This window comes from Taurulus bubalis (genome assembly GCF_910589615.1).
Source record: "Taurulus bubalis genome assembly, chromosome: 5".
Lineage (NCBI taxonomy): Eukaryota > Metazoa > Chordata > Actinopteri > Perciformes > Cottidae > Taurulus > Taurulus bubalis.
This window is the reverse complement of record NC_136593.1, coordinates 23,108,391-23,121,316: the sequence shown is the minus strand read 5'-3', so window position 1 is coordinate 23,121,316 and position 12,926 is coordinate 23,108,391. Positions and strand designations below refer to the sequence as shown.

At 43.9% G+C, this 12,926-nt stretch overlaps 1 protein-coding gene across 1 annotated transcript in view; it reads right to left on the bottom strand.

The window, feature by feature from the left end:
* Nucleotides 1–340: 340 nt before the first annotated feature.
* fbln2 (fibulin 2) overlaps nt 341–12,926 on the bottom strand; it is a gene marked incomplete at both ends in the record, with an annotated part of 56,683 nt that continues 44,097 nt past the window's right edge. The window contains 8 exons of the mRNA XM_079218474.1: nt 341–701; nt 3,669–3,792; nt 4,464–4,592; nt 5,698–5,814; nt 7,085–7,210; nt 10,022–10,150; nt 11,420–11,563; nt 12,774–12,911. Of these exons, the coding sequence (XP_079074600.1) occupies nt 341–701; nt 3,669–3,792; nt 4,464–4,592; nt 5,698–5,814; nt 7,085–7,210; nt 10,022–10,150; nt 11,420–11,563; nt 12,774–12,911 (1,268 nt within the window). The remainder of the gene's footprint in view (nt 702–3,668; nt 3,793–4,463; nt 4,593–5,697; nt 5,815–7,084; nt 7,211–10,021; nt 10,151–11,419; nt 11,564–12,773; nt 12,912–12,926) is intronic.

Genomic DNA, 12,926 nt, shown 5'->3' with positions numbered 1-12,926 from the left:
AGCAGAGCAGCGCACACCGACCCAGACTTGTGCAGCACCTTGCCCCCGTCCACCAGAACCAACAGCTTGAGTAGACCCTAACATGGTGGAGCATTAACGCAAAATTACACTAGCAAGTCAATCTAAAAACACTTTGGTAAATACAAATACACGGGTTCTCAGGATAAATGTCATTGAAAATCTGAAGAAACAATGAAGATAACCTTTGAAAGACAAGACAAGCAAACAGTAAGGTCTTTGGCAACCGTTGACTAGACTTTTGAATATGCTGGATTGTAGGGAGGCGTTACAAAGGACCTTATGAAGTTTCCAGTCCCTCTCCCCGTCTGTCTCTCCGGTGTTACATAGTGCTGGATGTGATGAAGACATAGATCCTGGTGAGGAACGAGGTGAATGTCCCCTGCCTCAGCAGCTTCATCTCCACATCTATCAGGAAGTCTCTGGGCTCGCGGACTTGTTTCTGCAGGTAGACGGCGCCCGTGAAGCTGTTCAGCTTTCGGGTGCCGAAGTAGCCCTCCTCGTTGCCTTTGACGACGCCGATGACGATGTGGTCGCTGGAGTAAGCGGGGGACGGTCCGATTCGGAAGATCTGGGCGGGGATGATGATGTTGGTCTGGAAGCTGAGCTGGTAGTACGTGATGCGGATGGGTGACTTCTGGCAGTCTAAGGAGCTACTGGGACAGCTGGTCCGCTCGCAGTGGCTGGAGATGGGTCAAGAAAGAGAGAGAGAGAAAGAAGGGAATAAGCATGACAGTGTTTGGGGACTTGGGACGTAACACATGAACTATGTTGTGTGTTTTATTGGCAAAAACAAATATATTCAGTCCTAGTGATGCCAGTGAGCCAGAACTATAAGCACATTTTAAAAGATACAAACCAACTAAAACCTCAAATCATTTGCCTTATATTTATTCTACACTGTCTGCTCTCCTCAGCCCAGAGTAGAGACTGAACTACCGACACTCGAGTAGTTCGTAAGATTACGTCACTTAGCATTAAAGAACTGCAGAACAGAGCAACTTCCAACACTGTGCTTATAAAACCAGGCACAAGCTTAGTTTTCATAAAATGTCTGAGTAAAATCTCTGCAGTGAACACGACTTTATTGATCTATTTATGGTTTATTCCACAGGGACAGATACAGAATACTGCACACAGACAAACTGTAAACCGCTCTCTGATTCGAGTATCAGAGCTCACTGGAGCAGAGGGGTAACCATGGTGACTGTCACACAACTTCTCCAGTCACCTCACCTTCATCTTCATCACCTGCACATATGGATTGTGGAAATGAGCCACTTGTGGAAATAATGCCACTGACGGCTCTCGTATGATCACTCCGTATCCTCGTTATTATTCCGAATCATAATGCCGATCATTTCGGAAACAGTCTGATTCTTGTAAACAGAAAGATACTACAGTGACACTTGTGATGTGTTATGTTGCACGATTAATACTGACACTGTGAGGACTGTTGGGAGTGTAAGGAGTGTGATGACTATAAGGGCTATGAGGACAGTGTGAGGACTGTAAGGACTGTGATGGCTGTGAGGACAGTGTAATGCCGTGTTCACACCAAAACAGTTGCGAAATATTGGCGCGTCCAGATTGCATGTTAAGTCAATGCACAGCCGCGTTAGGTTGCGAAAAAGCGGATTTTTCGCCGGGCGTCGCGATAGAGGCGAAACGGCGTTGCGAATATTCGCAACTCCGCTTGTTCGCCGGCGTTCAAATATTTCAACTCCAGCGAATAATTCGCATGACGCGAATTGCGAAAGCCAATCAGCGTTGAGAAGCTCCGCACGGCATCACCGCCGTGACTGAATGAAACTGCTGGTCCACTGAAGGAGCGCTGGAAACGGCTTCATTCAGACACTCGTCCTGGAGGAGTCGGAGCTGTGTGCGACTACGGATAATGTTATGAACCCAGACACGGGGCGGTTGATGTTCCGACGTGTGTGGCACTTCCTCAACAAGTATAAAGCAGAACTAGTGGTTATTTACCTGGTGGATGAAGGAAATAGTAAATGTTTTCACAGAGATAAGCTCCGCCCCATTTCCCCAGCGATGGTTGCGAAAAAACGGATTAACCACATAGAGCGAATTTTTCACCTGCGGCGCAATATAGGCGAAGTGGCGTTGCGAAAATTCGCAACTGTTTTGGTGTGAACACGGCATAAGGACTGTGACGACAGTGTAAGGACTGTGTGACGACAGTGTGAGGACTTTAAGGACTGTGAGGACTGTGTGAGGACTGTGAGGACAGTGTGAGGACAGTGAGGACTGTGAGGACTGTGAGGACAGTGAGGACTGTGAGGACAGTGTGAGGACAGTGAGAGGACTGTGAGGACAGTGTGAGGACAGTGAGGACAGTGAGGACTGTGAGGACAGTGTGAGGACAGTGAGGACTGTGAGGACTGTAAGGACTGTGAGGACTGTGTGAGGACTGTGAGGACTGTGAGGACTGTGAGGACTGTGAGGACTATGAGGACTATGAGGACTGTAATGACTGTGAGGACAGTGTGAGGACTGTGAGGACTGTGTGAGGACTGTGAGGACTGTGAGGCCTGTGAGGACAGTGAGGACTGTGAGGACTGTGAGGACAGTGAGGACTGTTTGAGGACTATGAGGACTGTGAGGCCTGTGAGGACAGTGAGGACTGTGAGGACTGTGAGGACTGTGTGAGGACTATGAGGACTGTGTGAGGACAGTGTGGACTGTGTGAGGACTGTGAGGACTGTGAGGACTGTGTGAGGACAGTGTGAGGACAGTGTGAAGACTGTGAGGACAGTGTGAGGACTATGAGGACTGTGAGGACTGTGAGGATTGTGAGGACTGTGAGGACAGTGTAAGGACTGTGAGGACAGTGTGAGGACTATGAGGACAGTGTGAGGACTATGAGGACTGTGAGGACTGTGAGAACAGTGTAAGGACTGTGAGGACAGTGTGAGGACTATGAGGACTATGAGGACTATGAGGATTGTGAGGACTGTGAGGACAGTGTAAGGACTGTGAGGACAGTGTGAGGACTATGAGGACAGTGTGAGGACTATGAGGACTGTGAGGACTGTGAGAACAGTGTAAGGACTGTGAGGACAGTGTGAGGACTATGAGGACTGTGAGGACTGTGTGAGGACAGTGTGAGGACTGTGTGAAGACTGTGAGGACAGTGTAAGGACTGTGAGGACTGTGAGGACTGTGAGAACAGTGTAAGGACTGTGAGGACAGTGTGAAGACTGTGAGGACAGTGTGAGGACTATGAGGACTGTGAGGACTGTGTGAGGACTGTAAGGACTGTGAGGACAGTGTGAGGACTATGAGGACTGTGAGGACTATGAGGACTGTGAGGACTGTGAGGACTGTGAGGACTGTGTAGATGGAAGAAATGGGAGTGAACGAGTGTTCCTCCTCTCGGTAGTCTCTGTGATTCACCGTAAAGACCCACTGATCAGCAGCTCATCTCTATGCATCAACATTCATGAGGTGCTTTGCATTGATGAGCGTTTATGGTTGAATGTGGGCGTGTAGAGGGCGGGGTGTGAGGCTGAACTAGCGGCACACATTTAAAGGTTGATTTTGAATTCATGAAAGAAAATAGCTCACTGGCAGGTGTACGAAAGGGACATTTCAAGATTCTACAGATGCTGAGGAAAAAAGACGTGACTCACGTGTCCGACAGCTTCTTGTAGTTGTGAGGGCAGTCAAAGGAGAGGCATCTGAAGCCTCCCTGGAGGTTATAGCAGGTCTGTCCGAATGAACAGTTGTGGGTGCCAGTTGCGCATTCGTCGATATCTGAAAAAGACAATAAATAAAAAGGGATAACCTCACTGATTGAGTTCAGCAGTTTGATTTTGAAGTACTTTTTTGGTTGAAAGTCAATCATATTATTTAGAACGTAACGTGGCGCAGGTTGACAAAACAACCCCAACTCAAGGTCTTACCAGATTTCTTTCAGAACTTTCATTTTAAGTGCTGTAATGGCATGATTGTATACAACACAAACTACACAATTATCATTAGAAATTACAGAAAATAAGGGAAACATGGTCTTCATCAACAGATAGCTGTTATGATTTAGGACTTCCTCTCTGGTGGCAAATAAGCAAATTAATGTAATTCCAACATGCTGAACTGTTCCATTACTGTTTTTTCCCCCTAATGTTATGACTTCAATATTTTTTTTGCGTTCCAGCTGTTTGTTAATAAATTACAAGTGTAACGAACAGCTGCAACGCAAAAAAATATTATCATATTAGAAGGAAAAAAGTATTTAACTTTTTATATTTTTGCTTTTGTGAGTTTCTGATTTATGAGTGATACAAATTCACCTATCTGTCTTTCATATTGTATTCGGTTCAATTAAAATTCCTTTAAGTGAATGAATCCCTGGCGCGTGCGTGCCTCCCTTGCTCGCTCGCTGTGGTCTTTCCGCCGGACCAGGACACAGTTCACTGAGGCCTCACCTCTGCAGGTGCGTCCATTGGCGGACAGGACGTATCCATGAGGAGGACAGGCGCACTGGTAGCTGCCAGCAACGTTAACACACTTGAAGGTACAAAGGTTCCCGATGCTCTGGGAGCACTCGTCGATGTCTGTTAAAAAAAAGAAGAAGACACAGACACACATCTCATCAGTCAGATCGGAGCTATGTGTGGAAAACTGAGTGAAGTCAATGCGGAAGCCTCTTTAAACTTGCATTCTCTCTACTGACCATCAGGGGGCGACTACTCTGGTTGTAAAAAGACTGATTGTTTGGAAGTCTATGAGAAAATGACTCTACTTCTCTTTGATTTATTCCCTCAGTAAACATTGTAAACATGAGTTCATGGTCTCAATCTACAGTTTCAAGTCTTCTTCATTACAGCATGATGTTCATTTAGTAAATTATAGTCCATTTAGAGCAGCGGTTCTCAAACCTTTTTCGTCACGCCCCACTTTGGAGGAAGAAAAATGTTGATGCTCCAACAAAATTGTAACAAAATGTTCCATGATGAATTTTTATTGGAAAAACCATTCATGCGTTTTCAAATACCGTAAAAGTCGGGTTACTAGCCGTTACTACCTTCGGTCAGTGTCCCCTTTAGCTCCCCACTGTAGCCAGCTAGCGCTCCAGCTAGCGCTCCGCTAGTTCACCGCTAACTTCCGCTAGCTCCCCGACAACCACCGAAGGTAGCAGGACCAGTCCCCGGCTCGACACCCGACTTGGGCAGTAGCAGCAGTAGCGGCCAGTAGCAGCAGCAGCGGGGAGCTAGCAGCAGTGGGGAGCTAGCAGCAGCGCTAGCAGCAGTATTAGCAGCAGTACTAGCAGCAGTATTAGCAGCAGTACTAGCAGCAGCGCTAGCAGCAGCGCTAGCAGCAGCCTGATGCTTTTTTCTGTTTTCTTTTTTTATATATTGTTTATAGTTTGAAGTTAAAAAGTTTGAAGCTGTAGTTTGAAGTCAAGTGTTTTGTATTTATTTATTCATAGTATACTTTAAACGGTTAATATATTGTTCAATTTGAAGAAAAGAAATTGCCTTGGCAATAAAAAAGTATCGGTTCAGGCACTGTTTAGGCACCGGTATCGTTTTAAAAGTATCGTTTTAGCACCGGTATCGGAAAAAACCCAAACGATACCCATCCCTAATCATAACTGAACATTTGATGTCTGAGTGGTTGTATGCATAAGATTTATCCGCCACCTCGACCAGTGTCTACCTTCACAGGTGCGTCCGTCCTCTTTCAGGTGGTAGCCTTGGCGACAGTAGCATTGGTATGAGCCGTAGATATTGGCGCATTCCTGGCCACAGGGGTTTTGATCACACTCGTTTATATCTAAGCACAGAGAAGAAAATACAAGATTAGAATTCATTCTGTTTTTCATTTTCTTAAAGGATATGACTGATCTCCTTCTGTGTTTTTCTTAATGTCAACAAATCCTAGGAAAAGACTAGATTTGAAACTGATTAATCTTAAATGAAAAAGCCCTCCTTATACTCTCTGATTGCTCCGAGCCCTTTGATTATAGAAGAAATCTGTAAATGAGACATACATGTTGAGTTATTTGTTTTAAAATCCCAAGTCATTTTTAATATCCAGGTTGCTGTAGTCCAGGTTGCTGTAGTTTATAGCAAATGTGACTCAGACAGGAGAGAATTGTGCATTTGTTGGGGCCTATTTTCAGATGCAGATTAATACACCTGGTACAGGTAGCAGGACGCTATACAAGTACAGGACGTTGTATATGGATTAAGCCAAAGTAAATGACAGTGTGGCTCATTGCTGTGTCTTTAACGACTTTAGGTCAACAATGGAGCTCTACGGCACAGAAGGTGTATCCGCCTTTGATACACACACAATACTTGTTAGTAGAAAGCATTAATCGTTGGTTTAAGGTATTTTTGTGGGATTTGTTGACTACAATGAAAATTGCCTCATCCTTTGATGTAACAAAATAAATAACATTTCAACAAGCAAATAAATGAGCACCACCTACAGAAGCAGCATCAGAAGGAGGTTAAGGATGCCTCTGGTGATTCCTGGAGAGGTGCATTGTGGAATTAACACTTCAGCCCATTTTGAAGAATTCTAAAATATGTTTTATGTTACTGCTTAGTGCTTACAAAAGAAAGACGAGCTTAAAGTATCTGGAACGAATTAGTCTGGAAAGCACAAATCAAAATCGAAGAATGTCACTCACACAAGCTTTAAAAAAGAAAAACCCTGATAAAATGCAATGCTTCACCTTTGGATTGTCAACGGAAACCATCCCAACTTGATTAAGATCCGTGAATAATGGCTGTGACAACCTCAGTGCAATGTGAATCGCACTCCCAGTCAGCTACACACTTGACTGATGGTGCCTAAACCTGGAAACCAATATGTCAGACACCCCTGCATCCCAAGGATAGAGACTAAATTGAACCTTGACTTACAAAGGACTCATACACAGTTTCTCAATCAATAATCTAAAAAGTCTGCACGAAGGCTGCATTGGGCGTTCTCCCCAGAGGCTTCCACCTCCACGGAAATAAGACTGTGCACATAAACAAGTTGGCATTTACATTCTCTATGTTACAGCGAAAGAGAGAGAGAGATGGGTTACCTTCACAGTTCTTGCCATCAGACGCAAGGGAGAAGCCGGCTGTGCATGAGCAGTGGTAGGAGCCTCGGGTGTTTTCACAGGTTTGGGCGCACATCCTGCCGGGGTAGCGCCAGCACTCATTTACATCTGTCAGTGCAGGAGTACACCAGCTGTTAGGCGCAGACAGATACCTCCGGGCCACTGAGAACTCAACGCCGGGTCTCCTTCAGACAGATGCCCTGGCGATGTTTTTTAACATGAATCTTTTTCTCTTCAGTTCAGAGAAGCTCCATCACGCTAGTATTGTTAGCTCTTACAGGCAGTGGGAAATTGCAGAAGCATAATGTATTCACTACTATTGCCCTTGTTTTTCTGAATAAAGTCAGGTTGGTAATTTAAAAAAATTAAAATATTTAATAAATGTATCAATGAATGCCAATGAATCAAATGCTCTGACAAAAAATAAGTGCCCGTGCACCCATTGCTCGTCACAGGACTCTTCCACAGGCTGCTAGCTTGATAGCTGTGAGAACTAACGGTAGCCATGTTTGTTGTTTACATTCACTCTAATACTTTTTGGGGAGTGACTGCAGAGGGGGGTCTGAAAGGAGGTGCTGCCAAGTGTTGCCGACTTGCTGGCTGGATTGAGCAACTTTTGTACCGAGTGATGGCTATTTTCATTAGAAAACAGTTAGCAAAACTGGGAGTTTTCCGGTTGAATAATTGTTTTTATTATAGTGTACGCTTGCTGGTTTTCTCAGGATTAGCAACAATGACTTTGACATAATTGTGTCGGCGATTCTGGGAAGGAAAGGTTTCATGGGAAAAATGATCTACTATTGTGTTTCTGAATTGACGACATACGTGTCTTTGTAATTCTGAGAAAAGGGTTTCAAGGTTTTCGGTTTTTCGAGATGCCTCAGAATCTCAAGAGAAGCTCTCATTTACTTGAAAGCTTGATTTCAGGAAAGCCTGGGTCCCGCCTGTTTGGTTTGATCCAGTTTTATTTAGGTTTCGGTATTGCTTAAAGACCCATGTCTTTAAGTAATATGGGATCATTAGTTTGTAGACTTTGCAGTTAATCAGACGTAAAGCCCACTCTGATACCGGTACGACATCCTTCACGGACACAAGATGAAGCATCTGAAATCGAGCCTTAGATAGCTGCCGTACTTGAAATCATATAGCCCTGGTGATGGGTGAGGCTGATTGGCAGCAGCAACCGCAATCCATGAGGGTGAGAGCTCCACCCCATGAAAACATTTCCCCAGAATTCTGAGATGATGTTAGGCTCGTTCGAGATGAGCCAGTTCTGCGCAGAATCGATCGGCGGCGATCGGCGCGCAATGCATGCCGGTTAGATTTGTGTCCGACTTGCTCCCGACTTGCTCTGACGTCATGCACACGTGGTCAACGATACTCTCACGAGACCAAGTCACCGTCGATTTCAGAGTCAGCCGCCGCAGTTGCTTTCCAACGACTGCGTGGCCCAGTGCATGATGGGAAATGCCTGGCTGTCGCCACATCAGAGAGCTGATTGGCTCTTAGATCTGACAGCAAACACCACGTGTTGTAGAAAATTCTTATTTTATGTGTAGTTCTAATACTTAACGCTGGATTATTGACTATTAGTCTCATGTTTGATCTAAAAACATTTATTGTGTGGTTGTTAATACAAAATCGTATTTATACAACACACATCAAAACTACTAGTAATGTATTTCACAGGCAGACATAAAAATACCAAAGGATGCAGCTACACACACATTTTTACATAAATATATATTATATTATAAACACAAATAATAAATCCAAACGTGATCTGTAAACTACAAGTAAACAAAAGTTTGGAACTAACAGGAAGTACTTTTTTCTGTGACTTCCTGCGTATACACAGCTGACAGCTGACAACTGTCCGACTTGATCGCAGTTTTTTGTCAACGCCTCCTGCTGCGGCCGCCTGCTCTTGTCTGGATTCCAGGCGAGGCGCAGCTCTAACGAACGAGCCTATTATTGTGAATCTTTGAGAAAACCAGGGCAAATATAGTTTCTCTCAAGGGCATTATGCTTCCGTAAGAAATTATCCACAGATGTGCTGAGAGAATAAACGCCTCACTAACTAAGATTGAAAGAAATGTAAACATGAAATCCATTGCCTATGACTGGTCTTGAATGGACATCAGGTCATTTAAAGGAGCAATATACGACACCCACCCTCCGGTTGCCCCTCAGGTCAGCACAACTCACTATAGTTTGTGCTGTTGGTGTTATCAGATGTCGCCATGTTGAGAGCTGTTGAGAGGCACTGCTCCCCATTTTGTATAATACTCATTAAGTAGCTCACATGAAAAGCTATAAGTGATCTTTCCCAACCCTGTCAGTCCCCAGCTCACTATTATGTCCTCAGTGTGTTCCCACCTTTCTCGGTCCGAACCCCCCATCTACTCATTCAGTTCGACCTTCACATCTAATCATTGGTAGTTGGCTGAACTTAACAGTAAATAGAGATCACAGATACAATTTTTGCCATGCACCTGTTTCTCTTCCTGTTTTTGTTTTTTTCTTCTCATGTTCCTGTTCTTGTCCCTGCATGTCTGTTCTTGTTCCTGTTCTTGTCCCTGCATGTCTTCTCTTGTTCCTGCACATGAATGTCTGCTCTTGTTCCGGTTCTAGTTATTGTACCGTCCAGCCTGTTCCTGTTCTTTTTTTTATTTGTGTTCTTGTTCTTGTCCCTGCACCTGCATGTCTGTTTTTATTCTTGTACCGGCCTGCCTGTTCCTTTTCTTATTTCTATGCATATTCTTGTTCCTATACCTGCCTGACTGCTCCTGTTCTTGTTCCTTGTTGTTTTCATGTCACTCTGTACAATGAGGTCTAAATAATCCAGTGAAATGTTGGACGACCAAAACTCAAATCTGCTCGTCGTCATCTCACAGACCTGACACAGCAAAAACCTACCTATGCAGATTTTGAGGAGGACGTCATACTTGTAGCCCGTCTGACAGTCACAGCGGTAGGTGCCAGGGAGGTTGTGACAGATCTGGTCCGGTCCGCAGCGGTGTGTCCCCATCTGACACTCATCAATATCTGAACAGGTAGGGAGGGAGAGAAAGTGCGTCAGCAATGACTCCCTCTGCACCTGACTGGGGTCCAACTTAAAGCCAAACAGTTTTGATCTTTGCTTAATTGTTGTCATTTATCAGCCTTCGTGAAATATTTTGGGTTTAGAGCTGTTGGTTGGGCAACACAAGCAATTTCAGTATTTCACCCAGGGCCCTGGGGAAATTGTGATAGATATTTTTTAACATTGTATCGACTAAACAATTGGTTGATCAATCTAAGCATGACTAGAGTCTACAGCCATGCTAGCAGGGAGGCTGCACATCTGAGTTCTCTTTGTTCAAAACCTCATTGGTACCCGTCTACAGAATATCGGTGAGGTGAGGTGCCTGTGCAGATTACTAATTGTTATATTAGTGGGAATGCTGCTGTATCGACATTCATATTAATTCAGAAATATAACTACTAATTGTAATGTACATCCATGTCAGTCCAAAATGTCATCCCTTCATAATTTTATCCTACTAAACATTCGTGTGAAATTGTCACAAGTAGCATATACTGTACATTCTTGAGTTATGGCTAAAAAAAAAGTAGTTTGTGAGGTCATGGTGACCTTTGACCACCCAAATCTGACCAGTTCAGCCTAGAACGCAAGTGGACGTTTTTGCAAGGTGTCCAGAGATATTGCATTCATAAGAATGGGACTGGCGTGAGTTCAAAGTGAACTTGACCTTTGACTACCAAAATCAAATCAGTCCTTGGATCTTATTGGACGATATTGTGCCAAATATGAAGAAATTCCCTCAAGGTATTCCTGAGATATCGTGTTCATGCGACAGATGTACGGTAAGGGTAAGAATATTCTGTAAGTGTTGGCCTTTGTTCAGTACTTTGCCTTTTGCCCATCCCCTTGTGGAACATGGACAAATAAAAAAAATGCCTGCAATAAACTCTGTTGTTGTGAAGAAACCATAGTAAGGATGTGAGGAGTTTTTGTATTCCATTACTCTGTGCTTATTTCAAGGTTTCATGAAAAACATAAATATTTTGTCCATATTTATTCATATTACCAATTATTTTATATTGTCGTTTTTAATGTATAATGTGTTTAATTTCGTACCACTTTTGGCCTCCATATAACTGACCTTAGGCAGGCTCATTCTTCCCTATTATGGCATTCTGACAACAACGCACTTGAGCGCTTGTGTCTTGCAACGTCATTGCTTTCATTCACGTTTCCATAGTCGACGGCCTCCTCAATCCTCGCTGTTGTGTTTCAGAGGTAAATCTCACCGACACACTTGGCTCCATCGGGGCTGACGTGGAAGCCGTGGCTGCACAGTTTGATCTTCTGCTGGCACGTGTATGACCCCACTGTGTTGATACAGTTAAAGCCTGAGCTGCACGGCTCACTCAGGCTGCTGCACTCATTTATGTCTGCAGAAACACACACACACACACACGCACACACACACACAGAGAGAAAATCGGGATTTAAGACAGCTGAAATGTCTTTTACACACAGGAGTGATTACTGAGAGGTTTATTCCTGATTGACAAACCTGGTGATGTCTACTTCCTCTGGGGGATTTGAACAGAACAATTATGGAGCAGTGTATGCACTTGTTGATATTAATCATGTCTTCTCAATATATAGTAGTCCAATACTCGGAGAGCAGTGTTGATGGAGCAGATAATGGATTGCAGTTTTAATGCGTGTAGTCAGGTGGAAGTGGACAAAATAATAGACATGGAATAGTATTTTGACTGAATAAGTATCAAAAAGACAACCAAGCTGAATTATAATTAGTCATGTCTGTTAGATGTGACTTTATATATGTACCTCAAAGGGTTCAACAAAGTCACAGGAATGCTAAACAGTGCTTGAATGGCAGGTGGACAAACCACATCATTTACAAAACTGAACACAAAAATCCCTGTTTATATTTGAGAAAGCTAAAGGAAGCCTCCGAGCATCAATGATAGATCTGTAATGTATGTGCGATCATCTGCTGTGAGTCATTAGGGTTGATGATTACTTTGCTCTGCGGGTGTATGAGACACTTTTTAAAAGAGGAGCACCCAGGGGTGATTATTATGTGATATTCCCCGATTCCAAATTGATAAAGTTTCCCTACACACTGTAAAACAAATTAGCAAGTTGTTTAAAAGAGAGCAAGATTTCTTTGATTCGTACCATAGACTGTAGTTAAGAAGTGGACATATTGAGCGTGACATCGCCCATTGGTTTGTGGACTTTTTTTTTGGTGGGGGGGGGGTTAAAGCCCTGAGTTTGTTTGTTTTTTCTGTCGCCATCTTGTTTTTTTGGAACCATGTGTGACACGAGAGGGTGGAGCTAAGTACATGCTTTACTTAGCTTACAACAATTTTAGGTGACAAACATTTTACAATTAATAGTAAAAGGGTTAAAGTACCAAGGCAAAAACTGGAGACAACTCCCAGACCGGACAGGTTAAGTGATCAATTATGTGTCTCATCTGAGTAGAAGACATCCAACTCTCGCAATGAACTGTAGAACATGGATTTCATATTTTGCCTTTCAGTAATATTTGACATAATTGCTGCCATATGTCAACACAGTAGAGGGTTGGCCAGCAGAGAGCCGCCGCACTGGGGTGTCTCTTACCGACACAGTTGCCATAGGAGTCCTGCGTGAAGCCGCTGATGCACTTGTGTGTCTGACTGCACCGGAAGGATCCCGCGGTGTTCTCGCACGCAAAGCCCGAACCGCAGTTATGGGTCCGCAGAGCACATTCATCAGCGTCTGAAAGAGAGCAGA